The sequence below is a fragment of the Chinchilla lanigera genome, unplaced genomic scaffold (assembly GCF_000276665.1).
Source record: "Chinchilla lanigera isolate Chin_1 unplaced genomic scaffold, ChiLan1.0 scaffold00144, whole genome shotgun sequence".
Classification (NCBI taxonomy): Eukaryota; Metazoa; Chordata; class Mammalia; order Rodentia; family Chinchillidae; genus Chinchilla; species Chinchilla lanigera.
Genome location: NW_004955545.1, coordinates 1,984,435 through 2,008,544, shown reverse-complemented (window position 1 = coordinate 2,008,544; position 24,110 = coordinate 1,984,435). Strand labels below are relative to the sequence as shown.

Below are 24,110 nucleotides of genomic sequence, written 5' to 3'. Positions count from 1 at the left end.
TTTGGGGATTAGTAGCAAATAGATATTGTCTGTGTTTTCTTAGTGCACCATTAGAAGGAGTTGGAAGTGTTGTGGACCTGGGGAAATGTCCATATTCAGTTATCTCCCTGTTGAGGGTAGGTTTGAGGAACCATTGGCTAACTTGCTAAATGAACAACATCGGGCAGTGAAGGAACTACTTGAACAGCTGAAGATGAAGAAATCTTCAACCAAACAGCAACAAGAGATGGAGAAGCTTAAGCCACAGGCTGAGAAAGTTCATCAGACTCTGATTCTAGATGTGGCACAGAGGAAGAGACTGCAGCAGCAGATGCAGCAGGTGAGACCCTTCTTGGTAATGTTAATATTGGATTATCTTGGGGGCTGATAGTGACACCCAGAATGAGCAGCTCTGTAGGAATCTGAGTAGCTTCCTCCACTGAAACCCTGGGCCATAGGATCTTCACATCAGTTAGAACCTTGAGAGATCGTTGTGTTCGTGGCCTTATGATTCACCACAATAGTATTCAGAATTGGAGATTATTATATAGAGTCCTTGAAATATGTTCTGGAATTTAATAGCCTGAGCTATAATAGAGTTTTTTTTTATTAGTCACTCTGGTTAGAGGTTAAACATTCTGTGGTCTGTCTTTTTGCTTCAGGGAACATACCTGAAAGTTTATGCCAAGCTTCCCCAGGAAGCAAAATAAATGTGATAAATTTGCAGACATCTTGGTAAGCTCTGTTTCTGAAATGGCAATATTATAACATGTCAATGTTTTCTTTCCCTCCTCAGCATGTTCAGCTCTTGACACAAATCCACCTTCTCGCCTCCTCCAACCCCAACCTCAGTTCAGAGGCCAGTACCACCAAGATATTTCTTGTAAGATTCCATTTATCACTAACACAAGAGTTGACTATGAAATTAGCTTAGCAACTCATTTCTCATGTTATTCACTGATTGTAACTTACTTTTATTTTCTCCTGGATGTATTTGGTTGTGTGCTTTGTTTTATAGCTTCCTATGTTTATGTTTACTGATGCAACATAAGCCAGTGGTTCCTGTGATAGTATCCCAATTTTCTTTTTCTTTTATTGAGACAGGGTCTTGCAACATAGTCCAGGCTGAGCTTGAACTCACTGGATAGCACATGCTGGCCTCAAACTCAGTCTTCTCGCCTCAGCCTCCTAAACTGAGATTACAGATGTGTGCCACCATGCTTGGCCCCAGTTTTCTCAGTGCTATCCTTCTGGCTTTTTTTTTTTTTACTTGAACTCAGGGCATTTGCGCTGAGCTCCATCCCTAACCCTCTTTTATTTTTATTTTGAGATTTGATCCTGCTGAGTCATTAAGTTGCTCAGGTTGGGCTCGAACATGTGATACTTTTGATGTTTTTATTGTGTCCTTCTCCTTGTCTTTGGATCTACCTGATTTTTTTCTTTCTCTTTCTCTTTCTCATTTTCTTTTTCTTTTCTTTCTTTCTTTCTTTCTTTTTTTTTTTTTTTTTTTTAAGGTCTTGGTATTTAGTTGGCCTCAAACTTGGAGCACTGTTGCCTCAGATTTCGGAGTGCTGGGATTATACACATGTGCCACTATGCTGGCTTCTACCTGACTTCTTATATTTTTGGTATTGCTATTTTTATTTTTTTCAGTATTGGCCATTGAACCTAGGGCTTTCTTTTTTTTTTTTTTTTTTGAGACACGGTTTCACTATGCAGTTTAGGCTGACCTTGATTTATTTATTTGGTCTTTTTTGAGACAGGGTCTCCCTATGCAGTTCAGGCTGCCTTGAGGTCACTTTGTAGCCCAGGCTGGTCTTAAACTCACAGCAATCCTCCTGCCTCAGCCTCTCGAGTGCTGGGATTGCAAGTGTGTGCCACCACGCCCAGCTTGGCCTTGAACTCACTTTGTAGCCTAGGCTGGCCTCAAACTCACAGGGATCCAGTTGTTTCAGCCTCCTGGGATACTTCTGTTTTAATCTTTCAGAATGTTGGGGTAGAAGAATGCATTATTTTACCTAACTTGGTACTGCTGTTTTTATAGATGTTGAATTCATTGTCTGTTCATTAATCTCCATATTAATGTTTTCTCTATAGAATTAATTTTTCTCATGACATTTTGAAGTAGTGTGTGGGCTTTTTATTTTTGGAGATCAGATCTCACTGTTCTGTATACAGTGAGATAGGGTCTCACTGTGTAGTTCAGGCAAGTGCTTATGCCACTGAGCTACATCCCCAGCCCAGTAATATCTACTTCTTAGGTCCATCTCTTTGGAATTTGAGTGGTATGTTTGCTAATTCTCCAAGCTTCCTTTATGGGCAGGAGAATATATTCACGTCTTACTGTGTCAAAGGACCTTAAAGGGAACTTCATGCTAGGTGTTATTTATTTATTTATTTATTTCCTGTACTGGGAATCGAGCTCAAAACCTTGCGCTTGCCATGCACGCGCTGTGCTGCTGAGCTAAATCCCCAGCCCCCTCGTGCTAGGTGTTATTCAGAGAAATCTTTACAAACAATGGGTCTCATTTTTGAGAACCTTAATTTTCCCTTTGGATCTAGCTGGATTCTGTCTACAAGGCTGAGGATTCCTCAGTCTGAGAAAAATGAAAACAAAAGAACATATTATATAATCCCTGAGTGTCTGGTGAATCAGCCACAAGAAGTCTTGATGGAATAATGTTAATTATGACAGGCTATATTTTTTTCTGCTTTGTTCTGTAGTAGAGGGACAGATTCTCATTCTGAGGCTCAGAGCTCCTGATTCTTAGATTTCTTTTTATCTTGTTTTCCCAGAAAGAGCTGGGGACCTTCGCTCAGAGCTCCACTGCCCTTCACCATCAGTCCAACCCCACGTTCCAGACCTTGTTCCAACCTTGTAACCTGATGGGAGCCATGCAGCTCATCGAGGACTTCAGCACACATGTCAGCATTGACTGGAGCCCCCCAAAACCTGTGCGCAAGAATGGTAGGGAGCAGAGATGTCACTCTCAAGTTTCCTGTTGCAATGAAAGATGGTAGTATAGATGGATACTTTCCTAGGAGTGGAGGACACAGAGGATTTATCTGTCTTTTTACTCTGAGTTTTAGAGTTGTACAATATTAGTGCTCAGGGAAGCTGGGCATAGAGGCTGTTGGCAGAATAAGGGGCTATTGTGGGGGCTAGAGATGTGGGATGCATTGCTGAGAAGTGGACTTAAATGATGTGTTAGGTACTGGATCGAGGCAAACTGGGGTCTGGTAAAGGTGAAAGTCCAGTGGGGGAAATTCATCTTATTTCGGTATTTATTCTCTTCTTCATTAAAACTGACCCTTGACTACTTCCCATGATTGTAAAGTAGGCAGTAGTCCTTTTTCTTTTTCTTTTTTTTTTTTTTTTGGAGATAGGGTCTCACTGTGTTGCTTACGCTCACTTTGAACTTGTAGTCCTTTTGGCTCAGTCTTCCGAAATGCTGGTCTTAGAGGCATGTGCCACCATGTCCGGCTTCAACTGTAGCCATGTTTAAATTTTATTTTGTGATTGGTCTTCTGAGTTCTCAAGACTGGCCTCGAACTTGTGATCTACTTGCCTTAGCTGTGGTAGCTGAGATGAGCAGCATACACCACCACTACTACTGGTAGTTTAGTGGGGTTTTTTTTGAGAAAATATTTGCTGTCCTCTGTGTAGCCAAATATTTGCCTCTAACTTGTCTCCTAATTTAGCAAATTAGTTGTAGTTTGTTCTGGATTTTGGTTTGTATGTGGATTTGATTTTAAATTCCTGAATCTTATGGTTAAATTCAATATAGTTAAATTTCCATTCATTATATCATAGACACAGATCTCCAAGCTGCTTTTTATTGATAGTTGGCAATGAAAACTTAAAACCAAAATATAGTAATAACTTTTACACCTACTGTCCTACGTTTTCTTCTGGGCATATAAAAATAACACAGATGTAGTAGTTCATGTATGTAGAAAGGCACAGGTGCCTGGAATTGAGAGGCTTAGAGCTGAAGACAGAAATGAATGAGACTGAATTGTCTCATTCCCTTTATGGTTTTTTTGTTTCCAACCTCAGGAGGACTCTGGGAGAACTTCAAAGTTAAGTAAGAATCAAATAAAAATACAATTTGGAATACCAGATTTGTGAGGGAGATTAAAGAAGTTGGACTCTTACCCTGAAAGAAAACCTTGTAGAGGGTTTCTTATCTTTCAGGGATTTAAAGGGGGAAGGGGATAAAAAATTCTTTGAGGATACACTATGTGCCAGGCATTACTAGGTGCTTTGTGTTTGTTACTTTGTGTTAAGTGTCCCACATAGGAAAGAAGAAAAGATGAGGTTGAATGGCGCTGCCTTTAGGGGTATGTTAGGTTGAGAAACTGGAAACTTTTGGGGAGAGTGGGTGAGTGGGAGGGGATTAAGTCAGAAAAACTCTATCTAAACACAGAAATGCATTCAAAAACTTTTGTGAAGCCTTTTTTGGTCCAAGAATTTCACTTCCCAGAGATGTTTTTTCTTATAGTTTATGAATTTTCCTGTTTGCCAAAGCAAGTGGCTTGGATCCTAGCCACAAGTAAAGTGTTCATGTATCCAGAACTACTTCCTGTGTGTTCCCTGAAGGCAAAGAATCCTCAGGATAAGCTCATCTTCACTAAGGCTGAGGACAAGTAAGTGTTTACTGTTTAGAGAAATGGTCTATTAAGTAGCCAACAATGTGTACAAGAATTATTATTACTGTTATCGGCAGTACTGGGGATAGAGCCCAGGACCTTCATATTGAGATACATCCCTAGTTCTTTTAAAAAGAGTTTTTGTGAGATAGGGTCTCACTGAGTCATGAAATTAACCAAACAAGGGTTGAAGTTGTGACTTCCTGCTTCAGCCTTCCCGAGTGCTGGGATTACAAGCATAGACTATCATGCCTGGCTGAACAATAATTAGATGTAGGAAAAGTGGTTTATAACATACTGGTAGCTGGGCTTGGTGGTCCATGCCCATAATCCCAGCACTTGGGAGGCTGAGGCAGGAGGATCGCCATGAGTTTGAGGCCAGCTTGAGCTTTATAGTGAGTTCAAGGCCAGCCTGGAATACGGAAGAAGACCTTATCTCAAAAACAGACACACAATTTAAAAAGAAAGAAAAGAGGGGGGTAGTGGTCTGGGGAGGACTTTTATTTTTTAATATTTATTTATTTATGTGTTTTTTTTTTTTTTAGTTTTTTTAAGACAAGGTCTCCCTTTATAATCCAGGTGGGCCTTGAACTCACTGTGTACCCCAGGTAGGATTTTTAAGAGCAAAGACTAAACTGTAATTAATGCCATTGGTCTTCCCCTTAAGTTTGCTAGCTTTAGGACTGAAGCATTTTGAAGGGACTGAGCTGCCTAAGCCTCTGATCAGCAAATACCTGCTAACCTGCAAGACTGCTCATCAGCTTACGGTTAGGATCAAGAACCTCAACCAGAACAGAGCCCCTGACAACATCATCAAGGTGAGTGCCACTGGAAGCTCTACCCTGCTTCCTGCCTGTGTGTGCCCACTTTTCTGCCAAAGTACAGCAGTGATCGACATTACTTAAAATATATTCCATTTACATAAACATACTAAAATGCCAGTTTTGCCCACTGAGTGCCAGAATATTCACGTAAAAATTTTTTTGGCTGGTTGTGGTGCCACATACCTGTTATCCCAGCACTTGGGAGGCTGAGGCAAAAGGATGCCTGTGAGTTCTAGGCCAGCCTGGGGTATATAGTGAGTTCAAGGCCAGTCTGAAGCACATAGTGAGACCTAGTATTAAAATAATTTGTGCATATAGAGAGGAAAATGACTTTTTCAAATTGGGGCAGCTGCCAAATTGATGAATTGTGGTTTCTTAAAACTTTTCATTGTTTATACATCTCATAAAGGAAGAAAATGAAAAAGAAAGTAAAAAGTCATCCATAGGGATAATTTTAATAGACACACTCTCACTTTCTGTTAAACTTGAAAGTAGCAGAAACACTCAACTGTTGTAAATCTTGCAATTAAATTTGATTTCTTACGGATTAGAAAAAGGGCAAGAGTGTGAGCACCATCCTGTAATTAGGGAGCAGGAGCAGGTCTGAGAGAAAAGGGCTGTGACCATCTGCCTCCTGTTTCACTTGTTTATATTTCTGGCAACCAGAATAGGAATGCACGGAAGATACTGAATGATCTAAAATGTTTATTAGAGATTGTTGGTTTTTTTTTTTTAAATAAAAAAAAAAATAGAGATTGTTTTAGTTAGAAGTGTACCACATTCAGCATACGGGTGTATGTGAAAGTGAGAGAGACCACCCGCTTCATTCTCCAGCCTGACGGCCGTATTTCTGGAATATAACTCATGCTGTATTTCTTCATGCTCAGTTTTACAAGAAGACCAAACAGCTGCCAGTCTTGTTAAAATGCTGTGAAGAGGTCCAGCCCCATCAGTGGAAGCCACCTATCGAGAGGGAAGAGCACCGACTCCCCTTCTGGTTAAAGGTACGACCTCCTCAGAGTCTGTAGAAGGCAGCTCACTGGAACTGCTGGCGGGAACTTCAAGGGCCGCTAGAAGCTTCTCATGCTTTAGTGGTGGAACACTTCAGAAATCTTCCTTATCCACTCTTTCACCCTTTCCTACCGTTCCCCGTGGTGACTCTACAACCTTTCCAGGCAGATGCTTATACCCCTGAGCTATATCCTCAGCCCTCTACAACCTTTCCATATAGTAGGTAGAATGTAATTTCCTGTAGGAAATTCAGAGAACTTGTAGAATACATGATTCTGTGTGGTCTCGTACTAATTGGATATGCAGGAAAGCACTTCTTGGAAAGATCCCTGAAGACTGTCTTGGAATGTTCTCTGTACTCTAGAAAGCCCTATTCTTTACCCCAAATCTGATACGAGCTGGATCAGAATGTTCTTGTTCTCAACAGGCCAGTCTGCCATCCATCCAGGACGAGCTGCGGCACATAGCTGATAGTGCCAGGGAGGTAGGAAATGTGACCGGCACCGCTGAGATCAGTACAGACCAAGGCCTAGAGAAAGCCCACTCAGAACTGGGGAGTGAGACTCGGTACCCACTGCTGTTGCCCAAGGGGGTCGTGTTGAAGCTGAAACCTGCTGCTAACCGTTTTCCCAGGAAGACTTGGAGACAGAAACGATCATCAGTTCCTCCAAGCAAAATGGTGATCCGGATTCCTCAGTTGATCCAGCCTGCCACTGTCTTGCAGACTGTTCCTGGAGTCCCTCCACTGGGGGTCAGTGGTGATGATAGCTTTGAGTCACCTGCAGCACTGGCTGCTGTGCCCCCCGAGGTCAGGACCAGCTTTCCTCTCTCTGAGTCCCAGACTCTGCTCTCCTCTGCCCCTGTGCCCAAGGTAATGCTGCCCTCACTTGGCCCTTCTAGGTTTCGAAAGCCATGTGTTCGGCGGAAACCCTCAAGAAGAAAAGGGGCCAAGACCTTTCCTTGTCCCAAACCTGCCCCCCTAATCCACTCTGCACCTGTTATCTTCACTGTTCCTGCCACCACTGTAAAGGTTGTGAGCCTGGGCAGCGGCTGTAACGTGATCCAACCCGTCAATGCAGCAGTGGCCCCGAGCCCGCAGACCATTCCCATCACCACCCTCCTGGTTAATCCTACTCCCTTTCCCTGTCCACTGAGCCAGCCTCTTGTGGCCTCCTCCATCCCACCCTTAATTGTTTCTGGCAATTCTGTGAATCTCTCGGTGTCCTCCACTCCTGAAGATAAGGCCCAAGTGAATGTGGACATTGGTTGTCCTTTGGCTGAAGGGAAAAATGCCCTTCAAAGCCTGGAACCCAAATTAGAACCACAGGAAGTAACTCCGCTCTGTGCTCCTGTCTTCCCCAAAGAGGAGCACAGCCCCAGGCCTCTGGCAGCCAGTAGAGAAAGCCAGGTAGGATTGTCAGAAAACAGCACTTGCGGTCGGACACTTGTGGAAACAGAGGAGGGGAGACAAGGTCTGGAGCCACTGCCTCAAGGTTTCCAGGGATTTCTAAACAATTCCCCTGGAGATTTAAAGGAAGTTGTGAAGATGGAACCTGAAGACCCCGGGGAGGTGATCTGCAATGTGTCCCCTGAGCAGCACATTTGTGATGAAATAAAAAAGGAATGGGACACTGGCTCCCCACGGGAGGAGTTGAGCAGCGCTAGAGTGTTGAAAAAGCAGGCAGTCCTGCAGAAGGAGGAGAGGAGTCAGCTGGCTCACACCCCTTCAGCTTCTCAAGAGCCTTCTGACGAGGGAAGTGCAGTGGGGGATGTGAGCAAAGGTTCCCCAAGGAATGCTCCATCTTCCGTGGAGCCTGAGATGGTCCTTAGCAGTCCCCTGGGGAAGCCTGAAGAGGCGTCCAGTGTTGATGGTCAGTCAGTGGGGACCCCCGCAGGGCCAGACATTGGAGGAGAGAAAGACGGCCCTGAGGAAGAGGAGGAAGAGGACTTTGATGACCTCACCCAGGATGAGGAAGATGAGATGTCATCAGCATCTGAGGAATCTGTGCTTTCTGTGCCTGAGCTCCAGGTAAGAGCTGAGGAGCAGCCTCAAGTATTTTGGGGATACAGTAGTATGTTTAACTTACTGATGTGCCATCTGCCTCCTTGTTTGTTTTTTTTTTTTGAGACAGGGTTTTGCTATGTAGTTCAGGCTTCCTTGAACTCCCTGTGTAGCCCAGGCAGGCCTCGCACTCATGGCGATCCTTCTGCCTCAGCCCCCCAAGTGCTGGTATTATGGGCTTGTGTGACCATACCTGGTTCATCTGCCTCCTCATCTGCTTGCTCCGCTAGACACAGTCCCAGTAGCATTTGTGTTTGACTTTCAAGTACCTTCTGTGACATAATTTTGGGGTTAATGTGAAATGAAAGGGAAAGGGTAAAATTTTACCTATTATATTTGAGCTAAACTCCTTTATAAGGATTAAATGTGCATGGTTTTTTTTTTGTTTTGTTTTTCTCTGGTACCAGGAACCGAACTCACGACCTTGCGCTTGCCAGGCAGGCGCTTTTGCCGCTGAGCTAAATCCCCAGCCCAATGTGCATGTTTTTAGTGCTTTAAAAAAAATAGTTTGGTGGGACTGGGAGTGTACCTCGTCACTAGAGCACTTGCTCAACATTTGTGAGGCCATGAATTCAATTCATAGTACCGGAGAAAAAGGAGAAAGATAGAGCAGCTCACAAGTATTGGCTGTGACAAAAGAAAAGTGTGTTGTAGAGGAACCTTTTAAAAAGCTCCTGGTGTGGTGGTGCATGCCTGTAATACCAGCACTCGGGAGGCTGAGGCTGGAGGATCACTGTGAGTGTAAGGCCAGTCTGGGCTATATAGTGAGTTCAAAGCCAGCATGAACTGCATAGCAAGACCCTGTTTCAAAAACCCAAACAAGAAGCTCCTGGGATCCCATATCCCAGGGGGCATTGGCCTACATGGTTGAACCTCAGATCCTCTTGACAGGGTACCAGGCATTAGGCTTCTTTTTGAGCCATTGAGGGTGGCTCATAAGCACTCCCTGGGGGTTTGCAGGAAACAATGGAGAAACTGACTTGGCTGGCATCTGAAAGGCGCATGAGTCAGGAGGGTGAGTCTGAGGAAGAGAACTCCCAGGAGGAGAATTCTGAGCCAGAAGAAGAAGAGGAAGAAGAAGCAGAAGGAGTGGAAAGCCTACAGAAAGAGGACGAGATGATTGATGACACAGTTGGAGACACTGTTGAGAAGCCCCCTTCTACCTTGGCATCCCCCAAGACTGCCCCGGAAGTGGAGACGCTCAGAATCCCACCAGGTGAGTGTGGCCGGTGTGTGATGAGGGGCAGGTGTGCACACTAGGCAGCTTGCACACTGGCTGGACAGTCTAGAGAAATCCCTGAATCTGTGCTGCGGCCTCCCTTTCCCAAACGTATGCTTAGCTGTGCCTTTGCGGAAAAGAGAGGCTGGGAAATGCTGAATTTGATTCTCATCAGCTGCTAGATGGGTGCTAGCTTGTTCACAGTTTTCTAAGTGGTTCTTGCCTTGTCTATCATGCATGGGGTTGAGCTCTGTTTTTTGAGAAAACAGTGTTCCTGCCTGTAATCCCAGCACTCGGGAGGTTAAGGCAGGAGAATTGCTGTGAGTGAGCAGGTGTGGCTTTCCTATCAAGTTCCCAGCCACTCCTCTCCGAGTTGCTCCGTGACACGAACAAGGATTGCATGGGGTGGTGCTTGAGGTGAGGAAGGTGGGAGGAATAGAGATTTCATGGCAAAAAACAATCTTTTCACATGTGCCCCAAGGAGAGAACATAAAAGCTGCAGGAAAGGGCCGGAGCAACCACCGAACTCGAAGCAAGCGTGGCAGTCGGGCTCGGGCCAGCAAGGACACCTCGAAGCTGTTGTTGCTGTATGATGAAGACATTCTCGAGCGTGATCCGCTCAGGGAGCAGAAGGACTTGGCTTTTGCCCAAGCCTATCTGACCAGGGTAGGTAGATGCTGCTTCTGTTACTGCCAGACCCTATGAATATGGCTACTTCTCCCTCAAAAGAGATGTTTTAAAAACTCAAGTGTGGGGCTGAGGGTGTAGCTTAGTGGTGAGGCCCCTGCCTGCCATGTGTAAGGCCATGGGTTCAATTCCTAGCAGTGCCAAAAGAAAACAAAAGTCTGGTTTTCAAACTGGGTAATAGGTCATCTAGCTGTGCCTTAGGTTGGCAAAAGTTACAAAAAATAACTCTTCAAGGAACCCTAAGAAGACACAGGGTTCATCCTACATGGGTTGATTGTGAGCACCCTGGAATCATCTTTCTTGTCTGGAGACTGGGGAGAGGTGATACCTCCATTGTCAGTGGGAGGTCGTGACTTCACTGGCGGGGCTAATGAGGACTTCTCCTGAGCCATAGGTGCTAGGACAGTGACTGTTGGGACACTGGCCAGAGTGTGGATCTCAGATACGAACCTACCTGTGTCCTGGGTAGCTGTCTCTTCTCTTGGCAACCAGCGTGTTCCTTCATCCTGCTATTAAACCGAAATGCTAGCAGTGATAGTTAGGGCTTGTTTGGTCTCTTAATATTTTACTAACATCCTGGATTTATGTATTATGTATCCTCGAATGGGACTATGTTGAAATACTTTTTTATGGTGCCAAAATCAGGAAGGAGAACTTGAGGCTGTGAGCTAGAGAAAAGCGTTAGTTTGTTTTGTGGACAAGGCTGTGGTCTGTGGAAAACGAAAGTTTTCTTGTTGCCTATTAGCGGAAAATAGTTCTACCTTGATTGTTGCCCATGTTTTCCATTAACCATCAGCTCTGAAGCCCCCTCAGGGGAGTCCCTGAAGGGTAGTTCTTGGCGCTCGCTGGCCATGACCTCTCTTTTTCCCTTGTGCCTTTGCTTTTCCTCGGGCCCAGAGTAAGGGTGCTGATGGTGGGACGTCTTCCTGTGTAGGTACGAGAAGCACTGCAGCACATCCCTGGCAAGTATGAGGACTTCCTTCAGGTCATCTATGAATTTGAGTCAAGTTCTCAGAGGCAGACAGCTGTGGATCTCTACAAAAGCCTCCAGATTCTGCTCCAAGATTGGCCGCAGTTGTTGAAGGACTTCGCTGCTTTCCTGTTGCCTGAGCAAGCTCTGGCCTGTGGATTAGTAAGTAAAGGGGCAAAATAGCACACAGGATTCCTGGGTCATCAGGAAACAGGTTGAATGAAATGAAGTAAGACCATTGCAGTCTTCTGACTGCCTCTGCACAGGTTTTCCATGCCCCTTTCCCCAAGGTGGTAAGAGTCGTCTTTTCAGGGAGCGTTCTTCCCAACCCTCTTTTCTCGTTTTCCTGCCCTCCGCTCCCCTCCCTTCCTTTCCCTCCTGTCCCCTGCCCTCCCCTTCCTGGCCTTGCCCTGCCCTCCCTTTTGTTGAACCCGGGACCTGCACATTGAACTATATCCCCACTCCCCTTTTTGAGTGAGAAGTCACCCCACTTCCCTTTTTCAACAGGCTCTTGCTGAGTTGCCTGGGCTGGGCTTGTACATCAGTCTCCTGCCTCAGCTTCCCTGTGTGCTGAGCTTTCAGGCATGTGCCACCTCCCCCCAGTATGCTCTGTTTTCTTTTTGTAGCAAGTGAAAGGGTTTTAGTTCTCCCTGGAGACCTTCCTTAGTTGCTCTGTTTCTCTCTGGTATAAAATAGGCATTGCTTTAGTAAGTGTTTGTTGAGTGTCAGGCACAGTGTCAGACAAAGTTATAAGTGCTAGGAATACAGCAATTAGAAAAGGCTAGGGCCAGGTGTAGTGGCACATGCTTGTAATCCCAGCATTTGGGAGGCTGAGGCAGGAGGAGCATACAATTCGAGCTCAGCCTGGGCAGTTTAGCATTTAAATCCTGTGTCAAAATAAAAAATAAGAAAAGGGCTGAGGGATATAGTTCAGTGTGAAGGCACTGGGTTCAATCCTCAGTACTGGGGCAAGGTCCCTGCCTTCAAGGAGTTTACATTCTCTTGGGGAAAATTAGGTGTTAATATGTAAAATTACATAGCATATCAGCTATAGATTATGAAATAAGCAGTATATATATACATATATATATAATACATGTGTGTGTGTGTGAGTGCTTTATATTGATAATGCTTTACAAAAAACTAAAGTGGGAAAAAGAGGCTGGAGAGATGCAGGTGGGTGCAGGATCAGGCACGCACCATTTGACACACAGTGATCTGGAAAGAGCATGGTGGCAAGTGCTGTTTGAAATGGTGAAGAATAGGAATCTCAACATAAGAGCTGTCCCACTTGTCCTGGACCTCTTGTCATAATGACTGAAGAGAGGAAGAAGGAAATAGTGGGGCGTTCTGATGGTCTCATGCCTGTTAAATGACAGTGGGTCATCATGCATATGATGCCTGTCTTTTAAGAGGAGTGGCTGTCTTTGAGTATCTTTATTTCACAATCCAGAAAGCAGTTGGAGATGTTCACACCTCTTGAATCTTTTGTTCAAATCCTAGATTTCGTGGGGCCCAAGGTGGACGGATGCTAGAGCTTTGAACAGGGTCCTGCCAAGCCCACATCCCCATGTTCTTAGTTCTTACGCTTAGTGCACTCCCGGGCCACTGTCCATGTAGGTGACTCTTCTTTTGCCTCCTTCCACTCTGTTAGTTTGAGGAGCAGCAGGCCTTTGAGAAGAGTCGCAAGTTCCTTCGGCAGCTGGAGATTTGCTTTGCAGAAAACCCCTCACACCACCAGAAGATTATCAAGGTCCTCCAGGGTTGTGCAGACTGCGTTCCTCATGAGATCACAGAGGTATTCTTTCCTTTCCACTTCCTTTCTGTCCTCATTTGGGCCTCTGACCCTTTCTTTCTCTGTCCCGTTAATGCGTACCCTTTGCTCTTGAGTGTCAGGGCTCCTGGAGGAGCAGGAGGAGGAAAGGATTTTTTAGGGTTACTCATAACATAAAGCAGAGCTAGGCAGGGTTTGCCACCTGCCTCCCAAGCCCGAGAACCAGCTGGCGTGATGGAAGGTGATGCTGAGGCCCAGCCTCTTCACTCTGCTTGGGAAGCAGTTTTATCAGGAATCAGATCTGGTTACCATAGCCTGCACCTGTAGCTGGCAGGCAGGGAGGAGAGTTCTGAGAGTTCTTCTCCATTATAGGGAGCAGAATGTGGCCGTGTACGTGATTGCTTTGATTTGTGACCTCCAGTGTCTCTGGAGATGTCATCTTTGTCTCTGCTACTCTTCTCAGCTCAAGACACAGATGTGGCAGCTCCTCAAGGGCCATGATCATTTACAGGATGAATTCTCCATCTTCTTTGACCATCTGCGTCCAGCAGCAAGCCGGATGGGTGACTTTGAAGAGATAAATTGGACTGAGGAGAAAGAGTATGAGGTACAGGCCCTGTGGCTGCAGCAGGGTGTGAAGGGGAAGGCCCCTTGCGGGAGGGTATCAGCCTGGAGTCCGTGTTCAGTGGCACCAACTCCTCCCCAGTTTGATGGCTTTGAAGAAGTGGCACTGCCTGATGTGGAAGAGGAAGAAGAACCTCCCAAGATACCCACAGCCTCAAAGAACAAGAGAAGAAAAGAGGTTGGGGTTCAAAATCATGATAAGGTATGCCAGGCTGTGGAGGATTATCCACTTACCGTGACTCAAGCCTGAGTTTCTCCCTGAGTGTCTCTCTGGCTTAGTCCGAAGCTTCTGGCCAGTATCTCCTGGGTTTGGGAAAAACAGCCCAGATGTCTTGACTGCTGTGGACACATCGAGCCAAGAAACTGTGTAGATGCATTGAGGCCCAGGAGTCCCTTGCTAGAAGGCTGTTTTCTTACTCTTGGTCTTTTCACTGTTACTCATGAGAGAAAGTATTGAAGATTCCTATATTCATGATGACATCAATTAATTAGCCATCTTAGCAAGTGTCATTATCACTTGGGAGTCTTTTACATTGCTTATTAACTCTCAGTTCTTACAATAATCCCATGGAGTGTTGTTTTGTTTTGTGTGTGTGTATGTGGTTTTTTTTTTGGAGATAGGGTTTTGCTATACAGCTCAGGCTGGCCTTTAACTCAAGGCAATCCTCCTGCCTCAGTCTCCTCTGCTGCGTGCTGGGATTACAGGAGTGCGCCACCACACCTGGTTGGAGAGATTGTTTGCATTGTACAGAAGTAGCTAAAGTCCAGAGAGGGTATGCCAGGGTCACATCTAACAACTGGCAGTGCTAGGATGTGAACCCAGATAATCCAGCTCTAGAATCTCCTCAAACTCACTGTTCTTCAAAAGTATTTTAATCTTGTGTTTCTTTGATATGTATCTATACTCTTCCCTGTGGAGAAACTGCTTCATTGTAGAACAGCTTCAGGCAATTTATTTAATCTGTTTTAATTTCTTCATCGTGCTTGGGGCGATAGTGGTCTTTATGTCTTGGGTCTGTGAAACAGAGTATCACTGAGTGAGCCTTCTGTGTGTACAGAGTCCTCTATTGAAAGGCTTAGAGAGGGGCTGGGGATTTAGCTCAGCGGCACAGCACCTGCCTGGCAAGTGTAAGGTCGTGAGTTTGATTCCCAGTACCGGAAAAAAAACCCAAAAAAGGAAGAAAAAAAAAAAAAAAAAAAAAAAAAAGAAAAAGAAAGGCTTGGGGGAGAGGAGAGAGTTAAGGCACTAGGGAGACAAAAACCTAGACAGATGAGTGAGAAGATCAGCTCTTACCCGGACCTCTCCAGTGACTTTATTTTTGAGTCTCTTAGACTTGGAACATCTGGGTGATTGAGATAGGCTGGTCTTTGGGCCATTTAAGGATTGTTTCTAGGCTCCATAATAGGCTTAATCTAGTTTGGGCCGTTGGTTTCCCCAAGCAGTGGGATGCGAAGGTATTAAGAGAAAGGGGGAGCCGGGGATATAGCTCAGTGGCACAAGTGCCTGCCTGGCAAGTGTAAGGTCCTGAGTTCGATTCCTGGTACCCCCCCCAAAAAAAAATAAGAGAAAGGGGAGGTGTTGAGAGGGGCTTCTTTAGATGGCTTGCAAGTTAGCTTCCTTCCTTGGCACTAAAAATACATGGCAACTAATCAAGCCCAGGTGTCTTGTAGGAGACTGAGTGGCCAGATGGGGCAAAGGACTGTGCCTGTTCCTGCCACGAAGGGGGTCCTGATTCCAAGCTGAAGAAGAGCAAGCGGAGAACTTGTAGCCACTGTAGTGGCAGCAAGGTGAGGAACGTGCCTAGGTGCCCAGTTGTCTGGACTGAGGGTGTCAGCAGTCAGGGTGCCTGCAACATGTTGTTGTCGGTATCACCTTCTACCACAGGTTTTTATTTTCTTGTTTTCCTAAAAAGATTACACACATATAACTAATATGATATACACGAGTGCATAATTTTTTTTTTTTTGAGACAGTGTCTCACTATAATTTAAGTGGCTTCCAACCCTCGATGAGGCCTCGCGTGGCCTTGAACTCATGGCGATCCTCTTTCCTTAGCCTCTTGAGTGCTGGGATCACAGATGTGCACTGCCACACCCAGCCTATGAATTTTAAAAGAAATTCAAGGTAGATTTTGCTTCTTTAAAGAGAATCCCGGGCTGGTTATATAGCCCAGCTGCACAGTGCCTGCCTGGCAAGCACAAGATTCTGAGTTTGATTCCCAGGATTAAAAAAAAAAAAAAAAAAGAATTCTGTGAGTAAAGCTTTTGGAATTGGAAGGGTTTTTTTTTTTTTTTTTTTAAGTGAAATGTCAGAAAAATAGCCTCTAACGGTAATTCAGGTTCTCTAGAATGCAGTTGGTTGGCGGCAAAACTGCCATCCTCAGAGTAGTGGGGTCCCTTGCTATGGATCCTTTAGAATTCTTGGAGCCTGCACAGAACGTGGCCCCTGAGACATAGGTCAGGACATGACCGTGACGCAGAGGGCCATCCCTGCAGGTCTGTGACAGCAAACCCTGCAAGCACAAGGAGCCACAGGAGTCTGTGAGCAGCAGTCCCCATGGAGAGGCCAGTCCTGTGCGTGGTGCGAAGGAAGCAGGGCAGGGCAAGGAGCTGGTGGAAGAGGAGGCCCTGGAAGATCGGGAGAGCACTGAGGCCCTGCAGAGCAGGACTGGCAGGACCACCCGGAAGGGGGAGGTGCCTGCTCCAGGTGAGTGGCGCATGGCCAGCCCCACCCTTCTCCCTGGAGAGCTCTTGGTTTGAACACCCTTTGAGGGATGGACAGTACCTCCGTGGCTGATGGGACAATGGAAACCCTGTTGTTTTCAGCCAGTGTTTTCTCTCCAGTGACTCTGCCTATCTCACAGAATTAAGGGTAGCAGTTTTCAGTCCTCAGGTGCACCCTGATCCTCTCCACACCCTTAGATCCTTATTTTCCTCCTACTCAGGATCAACAGTGCGGAGCATGTCAGTGTCCCAAGAAGTGCCTCTTACAGAACGGCTCCCAGAGAGCACACCACGTCCCACACCAGAGACGCCTCAGCACCCTCCCCCAACTGCAGCTGCACTACACACTGTTCAGAGAGGCCAGGCTGGGCCTGAGGGTCTCTCCGCCAGTGCATCCCCTGGACATGAAAAAGAAGGGGATGGCTGCAAGGCAGTGGGTGACTCAGAGGCCTCTTTGCTTGTCTGGGACGCCTCACAGCCTGAGACCTCGCCCGGTACTGTGGAGCCCTCTGCCCCTTTCCCAAGTCCTGCTTCCTCAAGGACCAGAGTCATCGGGAGGAGACATGTGCCTGGGAAACCAGACGCTCAAGACACCTGGCTGTCCTCGAGCAGAGCTGGGGCAAGGAGAGCAAATAGGCTGTCCCCCAGCCATGAACCGTCACTGGGAGTCAACACCTCAGAGACGGCTCCTGAAGCCCCCAGAGGGAGTCTGGCTAAAGATGGTGGAGTGCAGGTCAGGGGTTCAGAGGGGGAACAGCAGCCAAAGGCCACAGAAGCTACAGTGTGTGCGAACAATAGCAAGGTCAGCTCCACCGGGGAGAAGGTCGTCCTGTGGACCAGGTGAGTCAGGTTGAAGAATGTGTGGAAAATGGCGTCACACTTGGGTGGCTCTGAAGGGCTAATCATGATGTGTGGTGTACAGGGAAGCAGACCGCGTGATTCTCACCATGTGTCAGGAGCGAGGAGCACAGCCGCAGACCTTCAGCAGCATCTCTCAGCAGCTGGGAAACAAGACCCCAGCGGAGGTGAGTGGTGGGCAGGGAAGTGTGTGGGGCTGAGGAACCAGGATGGCTTGGCACAAGGATACAAGGGGCCGACATGTTGAAGATACAGACTTGCAGAAGGGCTTACCCCACAGGGTGGTAGTGGCTGTAGGAGAAAGGGTGTGAGATTGGGAGGCAGAAGCTCCCACTTTCCATTTGCTGTGGTTTTAGGAGTGTGATTTTAGGAAGAGTATTTGGCTTCCAGAGTTCCTCACCTATGAGGAGGACACAGCTCTCCCAGCATTACTGTGTGGATAACTAAGATTTTCCAGATTGGCACCCAGTGCTAGTGAATGTCACAGCACTACTAGTTCAGAACAGTGAACGAGCCTTTCTGTTAGGTCTCCCACCGCTTCCGAGAACTCATGCAGCTCTTCCACACGGCCTGCGAGGCCAGCTCTGAGGATGAGGACGATGCCACCAGTACCAGCAACACAGACCAGCTGTCAGACCACGGGGACCTGCTGTCTGAGGAGGAGCTGGATGAGTGAGACTGGGCATGTGGGTGTCACCTGCTCAGGACCAGCTCTGTAGGCGGCCCACACCCAGGATAGGGGGGCTGTCTTTGCCTGTCCAGTCCTTGAGCTCTGCACACAGGACTGCAGAGTGGAACTGAGGACAAGGACAAAATGACAGTGAGGTGGGCCAGGGCTCTGCACCCTGTGTCTCTCTCAGGGCAGACCTTAGGAAGACCTTCTAGTTCCACTGTGTAAATAACCATTGAAGGAGGGGGGCTATGCTCCCTGCTCTCCCTCCTTTTTGTCAGATGGTACATATTTATTGTCCTGTGGTCCACACAGTGTCTCTAGCTGTAATAAACGCCTGTGTCACGTAGCCTGTCCAAGACACTGAGCTCCTCTGCCCAAGGACACTGGGTTCTACAGCCATCAGTTTTTATTGCAAATGAAAGTCCCCACCCTGGGAGCTTCAGTCTGTGAGGCTGTCGCTCGCCCGGTAGCACTGGGCCAGGCTGTGCAGCTCCTGTAACAACTCTTCTACATCATCCTGTTCCACCCCAGCCTCCAAGAAGCTGGCCCAGCGCCGCAGGTCGAGTTGTGTGAGCTCCTTGGCCAAGCTTCTCAGGGTCTGGTGCAAGGATGAAGAGGAACGTAGGGCCCCAAACACTGGGATGCTCTGCCCGGCTGTGGAGGAGAGAAATGTGAGGCCAAGTGGGTTATCTTCCGCCTGGGCTTCCTGTGTGAACTCACAGGGAAGTGTGGGTGCTTGGTAGGCTTGACTGTAAAGTACACTTGGTGAATCTGTGTGCAGTCCTTTTAGTGTACCAGTACTCCAGAGGAAGGGCACTTCTTAGGAGTCATGGGATGAATAAAGGAATGTTTAACTGTGAACTTCTTTTAAAAAGGCGCTTTTAATCCGGGAATAGCCCATAAAACCCTTCCCCAAGCTTGAAATCTTAGTTCTGTACACCTCTTACATACCTTCGCTCCTGAGGGGACAGCTAGGGACCACACCCTGCTGGCCGAAGCTTGAGGAGAAGAAGTGGGGGTAAGGAGGGGCCACTCTGCAGGGAGCCAGCAGCAGATGGGAAGAACTGTGGGGCCAAGAATGGCAGTTAAGCAAGGAATGCGGCAAAGGAGCTTGAGGTCTGGGAGGAGGGTGAGAGCCGGTGCTGTACTGACCTTATGACTCTGGGCTGCTGCTCTTGTAAATACTGGGCCAAGACTTCTTCCCCAGTGGGGCACGCATGGAGCGGGGAAGGCAGAGCTGTCCCTGGGGGGAGCCAACTGCAGGAACAAAACCACCTTTATTCTGTGGCAGCCCCAGTAAGAGCTAAGAATTCTTACATTCTTTTTTTTTTTTTTTGTCTTTTTGTGACAGTATTTTGCTATGCAGTTTAGGCTGGCCTTGAACTCACAATGATTCTCTTGCCTCAGTCTCCTGAGTGCTGGGATTACGAGCATTCATCCACACGCCTGTGGAATTCTTACATTCTTCTAAGGTGGGGCCATTAGCTGAGTCAGAAAGTTCAGAGCTGCCCAGCCCTTTTTTTTTTTTTTTTTTTTTTAAATAAGGGTGATAGTGGTGAGAGGGATCCATGTGTTTAGAAAGCCTGAACAGAGGGAGAAAAAGACAAGGACCAACAATTCTTACCTAGTATGACTTGCTTTGTCTACACCTCTCAGCACCACTGACTGGGCAAAGCAGCGTGTTCCAGAGGGGTCCCCACATGCAGACAGTGAGGTCCATGGCGTGCTTCCTCCAAGCTGTACCAGGGTATCAGGAAGGGACTGGCCTGGAACCCAGGGGAAGGGGATGATTGCTTCAGCTGTCACCACCTAATGATCAGAAGGAGATCAGGTTACAGAGTTTTTATCTCCGTGCCAACCTCACCCCTTCCAAAGCCTCATACCTTCTTCCCAGAGCAGCTCAACATATCCGCCAGCCGAACCATGGAAACTGGAGAGGAGCGGAGGCGGTAAGGAGCAGTGACTGTGTCCAGGGCTGTGGCCAAGATAGCACTGCAGTGAAAGGGCAGGGTGGCCTGTAAAAGGACATATGCACTCAGGCTTTCAGTCAGGTCTGGAAAAGAATGTGCACAGGCAGAACAGTAATGGCAGAGAGGTCTGAAAGGTAAAGCGAGGGTGTATTTGGGCAAAGGCTGGACAAGCATAGGACAGTGGGGTCCAAGAGGCCATGTCATAGTTGAGTTCAAACTAAGGGGCTCTAAGAACAGCCACCAACCAGGGCTGAATTGGGGAGGATGGGGGCTGCCCTGTGGCCAGCTGCAATCAGGTCAAGTGCTGAGCCTTACGTCATAGTGCAGGTAAGGGAAATTCACAGGTGGTTGAGGTCGAAGGCCCAGGCTCCCACTCAAGGATAAGGGGCAGACAAAAGAGCTGGAAGCAGTCAGGTGCACCAGACCAAATGCTGTATTTAACAGACGATAGATGTTTTTCTGTGGTTCCTGGTAAAAGAATAGTTCGTATCAAGCAACTTTTCCCATAGTATTCTCATCTCTCCCTCTCCATTCGGAATTCTTTCTCCCCGAGTTCTACTTACCCCAACACTATAGGGGCCCGGCAGCAGGCCCCAGGTTATTATTCCCCGCCCCGAATACTCGTCTTGTAGCAGCTCTGCAACCTTGGTGCCTACCCCAGAAAAGCCATCGTGCAGGTCACACAGAATCTGGAAACCCTGAAGGGAGGAAGGATAAAAATCAACAGAAGGGGTTGGGCGTGGTGGCGCATGTGCCTGTAATCCCAGCACTTAGGAAGCTGAAACCCCGTCTCAAAAAGACCAAAAAGACAGTAACAAAAAATCAATAGGAGTAGGATGAGGAGAGTTCTGCCCTGTGCCATGTCTTGCCATACGGGTACCTGCAGGTAGTCACATTCTTCCACGTAGAAGTGCAGCCTGTCCTCTAGCTCCTCCAGGTACCTGGGTTCCTTCAGGATACTCTCTCCTTGGCCAAAAGCCTCCAGTCGGCCTGTCTCTCTGCCACAAAAAAGACAGTCCAAGACAAGACTTTGAACTCCCTCCCCACCACTACTTCTCCATCTCTTAGGAGGAGATGGCCCTAAGAGCAATGTGTAGGGTCCTCAACTCTTTGCCTCCCGGCCTGGAGTCTCCATACCCATCATGGTTGTATTTCTGAATCAGACAGATGCTCCGGGGATGGAGATGGACTCTGAGGAAGTCTGACCAGACTCTGATGCTGCCCACCGTGGGGATAAGTGGCTTTGGATTTGAAACACTGGTGACTGGTGGGGGACCTGAACATAAAGCAGAAAGGATACACCTTTGTCTTACCCAGGCTCCTATCCATAGTTCCCAGGTCTCCAGGGTCGGAGAAGTCTCACCTTTGCCATTAGGGATGGATTTGATCCTCCAGATACCATTGCTAAGCACTCCCTGGAAAGAGTGAAAGAAAATTTTATTTACTTTTAGGCCATACCTCACAAACTCCTTCCTCATTTTCTTTACTTTTCTTCCTGTCTTCTTTCCTTCCTTTCCCTTTCTCTTTCTTTCTTTGAGACAGGGTACTGCTATGTAATTCAGGCTGGCCTTAAACTCATGATGATCCTCCTGCCTCAGCCCCTCAAGTGCTGGGATTATGGGCTAGTGTCACCACATATAGCTGCAGCCAGCCTCCTTTCCGTTTAGGTCATCACAGTCCTTGGGAAAAGAAGTGCTCTTTCCCAAAATACTTTAAGGTGATTGTCTTCCTTTGCCCCAGTGGAGGCACTTGGGTTTTAGCCAGGGTTAAAGGGCTCAGGGCAGAGGCCCTCACCTCTGCACTCTGAAAGTCCTGGAGATAAGGATTCTTGGGGTAGATTTCCTCCTCTTTGTGTGTGGTGAGCTTGCCCTGCCTGAAAAAGATCAAAGAAACTCACTATGATGAGATATCCGGCTTTCTGCCTCCCACCCACCCGACACATCAAATACACACCACGCTATTGCAGCATCCAGCTGTCTGTCCCGGTAGAGTCCTCCCTCCTCTTTTAGGGAGCTCAGACTGCCTGTTAGGAAATAATAGAGAATCCAAAGTCAAAGCCTAGGGCATCCTCTACCGCCATCGGGCTTGTCTTCCTCTGACGCACTTAACAGCCTGCTGTCACCATCCCTCCAGTAGCTGGCACTGCCAAACTTTCCTGGAGATACATGGAAGGGGGCGGTGTCTAAAAGAATACAGATTTCATCCTTGCTGCCAGAGCTTGGTCACACCGGGAGGTACTAGCGGGCGTGGTAGTTCCGCACCTCCCTGTCTCTAGCCTATTCCAGAGACGGCTCTTGGGCAGAAAGATGTGCCTCCCGCACCTGTCCCGAGTTGGCAATCATCTCTGCATCACTCGGACCCGTATGGTTAGAGGTTCCTGAGGCGAAAGGATGCTACAGACCCTCACCCTTCAGGTCCATGAGGATGAGTCGAGGCGTGTAGGTTTCCTGGCCGTGCAGCGTCCGGCCTCTTCGGTACAGTACGTCGGGGCACAGCTCTCCCGACCGCTCCGGGGCATCTGTGGTCCTGCCCAACGCAGCATCCTGGGGAAGCAAACAAGGGAAACTGGACTGGGGTGCGATATAGGGGCAGGTCGACGACGGGACGGAAGATTCCGAACGATTCCATAGGGACAGCCACCTGGAGCCCTCACCTGCTGGTTCCACCAGTGTGCTCCCACAAAACCCGCAAAGTGTCCCAACTGCAGCGTGAGCACCTCCCGAGCCCCGCCCGCCATACCGCGCAGTCTACTCGGTGGGACTGCCCCCGCACGTCCGCTCTTCGCTCCTAGCTGATTGGCTCGATAGGCTTGAGGGCGGGCCAGATCTCTGCATCCTATTGGTCCACAGACACATCCTTTCCAATTGGATAAACGGTTCGCAGGTCCGTCCAGCTCCGCCTCTTCCTCGAGAGGGGCGGAGCTCCGCAGGCCGCCCCGGAAGCCGTGCGAGCTGCGGCCGTTCTTGGGTGGGGCTTCTTCGCCAGGATCCCGTTTTTGTCTTGCCGGGCGTCAGCCCTGCAACTTCTTCCTGCTGCGCTGGCTCGTCTAAGTAGACATCGCTGCCAGCGACCCACTCGACAAGGAAAAAACAGCTCCCGGGCTAGAGCGCAGCTCAGGGCGAAAGCCTTGGGTTCTACCCCTAATCCCGGAAAAAAGGTCCCTTAAAGCTTCCCACGTACCCTTTCTCCAAGGCACAGCCGTTGTGACCTTCAGCCCTGTGGACTGGCCAGTCATCTGTCAGTGTCTGACAGACCTCAGCCCACGAATGGGAGCCCGCGCCTTTATCAGGTGTGCTACTTGTCTCTCTCTGGCGCATACTCGTTATTTTTCGTCGCTGTACAACAGTCCATTGTATGTATCTCAAATGACGTGATCTGCAGAACCGCCGATTCTGCTACTAATACCTTTTGAGATACTTGTCTCCCGTGCCTGTGCACATATTTCTAGGAGGGTTTTTTTGTTTTTTGCTTTTTTCCCCCCTCTCCTCACTATGTAGTTTAACCTGACCCTGAACTCACTATGTAGCCCAGTCTGGCCTAGAACTCGCAGTGATCCTCCTGCTTCAGTCTCCCGAGTGCTGAGATTAAGGGTGTGCGCCACCACGCCTGGCTTAGGAGTTGCAGTCCTAAAATTGGGTATGTTTGAATTTGATAAAAAAAGAGACGTTTCCTAAAAATTCTTTACCAGTTTACATTGCCACCTACAGTACATCAGTTGATGTCCCATAAACGGCACCATTTGAAAACTTCCAATCACTATCACTTTTACTTTTCTTGACTGTTAGCGAGGTTGAGAGCACCATTTATCAGCCATTCGGTCACACTTTTCCTCAACAGCTTGTTCGCGCCTCTTGTTCATGTTCCTTTTGGGTTGATTGTTGTTGGTTACGTGTCAAAAAATTTTTTCATGGCGGTTTGCCTTTTGATTTTTCTTTCTTTCTTTTTTTTTTTTTTTTTGTTTTTTTGAGACAGAGTCTCACTATGCAGGCTGGCCTTGAGCTCACTTTGTAGCCCAGGCTGGTCTTGAACTCCCAACGATCCTCCTACCTCAGCCTCCCAAATGTTGGGATTACAGGCGAATG

At 47.7% G+C, this 24,110-nt stretch overlaps 2 protein-coding genes across 6 annotated transcripts in view; one reads left to right on the top strand and one right to left on the bottom strand.

Annotated features, from left to right (window-relative positions):
* Gon4l (gon-4-like (C. elegans)) overlaps positions 1–18,343 on the top strand; it is a 64,413-nt gene extending 46,070 nt beyond the window's left edge. For 3 of the 4 annotated variants that reach the window (XM_005411606.2, XM_005411607.2, XM_005411609.2), the window contains 18 exons: positions 121–319; positions 776–862; positions 2,776–2,947; positions 4,485–4,629; positions 5,300–5,450; positions 6,344–6,460; positions 6,895–8,496; positions 9,490–9,745; positions 10,230–10,414; positions 11,370–11,567; positions 13,060–13,203; positions 13,643–13,786; positions 13,886–14,005; positions 15,475–15,591; positions 16,300–16,510; positions 16,749–17,367; positions 17,450–17,552; positions 17,912–18,343. In XM_005411606.2, the coding sequence (XP_005411663.1) occupies positions 121–319; positions 776–862; positions 2,776–2,947; positions 4,485–4,629; positions 5,300–5,450; positions 6,344–6,460; positions 6,895–8,496; positions 9,490–9,745; positions 10,230–10,414; positions 11,370–11,567; positions 13,060–13,203; positions 13,643–13,786; positions 13,886–14,005; positions 15,475–15,591; positions 16,300–16,510; positions 16,749–17,367; positions 17,450–17,552; positions 17,912–18,061 (4,720 nt within the window). In that variant the 3' untranslated portion in view covers positions 18,062–18,343. The remainder of the gene's footprint in view (positions 1–120; positions 320–775; positions 863–2,775; positions 2,948–4,484; positions 4,630–5,299; positions 5,451–6,343; positions 6,461–6,894; positions 8,497–9,489; positions 9,746–10,229; positions 10,415–11,369; positions 11,568–13,059; positions 13,204–13,642; positions 13,787–13,885; positions 14,006–15,474; positions 15,592–16,299; positions 16,511–16,748; positions 17,368–17,449; positions 17,553–17,911) is intronic. The other variant, XM_013508237.1, reaches the window with a different exon arrangement.
* A 106-nt stretch (positions 18,344–18,449) lies between these two features.
* Positions 18,450–23,314, bottom strand: Msto1 (misato 1, mitochondrial distribution and morphology regulator). 2 transcript variants are annotated; one of them, XM_005411610.2, is made up of 14 exons: positions 22,682–23,314; positions 22,436–22,571; positions 21,982–22,051; positions 21,823–21,901; positions 21,392–21,443; positions 21,166–21,304; positions 20,909–21,026; positions 20,592–20,726; positions 20,344–20,496; positions 19,942–20,073; positions 19,683–19,867; positions 19,211–19,315; positions 19,010–19,122; positions 18,450–18,712 (listed from the first exon to the last, which is right to left on the bottom strand). In XM_005411610.2, the coding sequence occupies exons 1-14, from the start codon at positions 22,763–22,765 to the stop codon at positions 18,498–18,500; spliced, it is 1,716 nt and encodes a 571-aa protein (XP_005411667.1). In that variant the 5' UTR covers positions 22,766–23,314; the 3' UTR covers positions 18,450–18,497. The 2 variants fall into 2 exon arrangements, with proteins under 2 accessions (XP_005411667.1, XP_005411668.1); XM_005411611.2 differs by having other exon boundaries at positions 18,450–18,748; positions 19,058–19,122.
* Between the last annotated feature and the right edge of the window lie 796 nt (positions 23,315–24,110).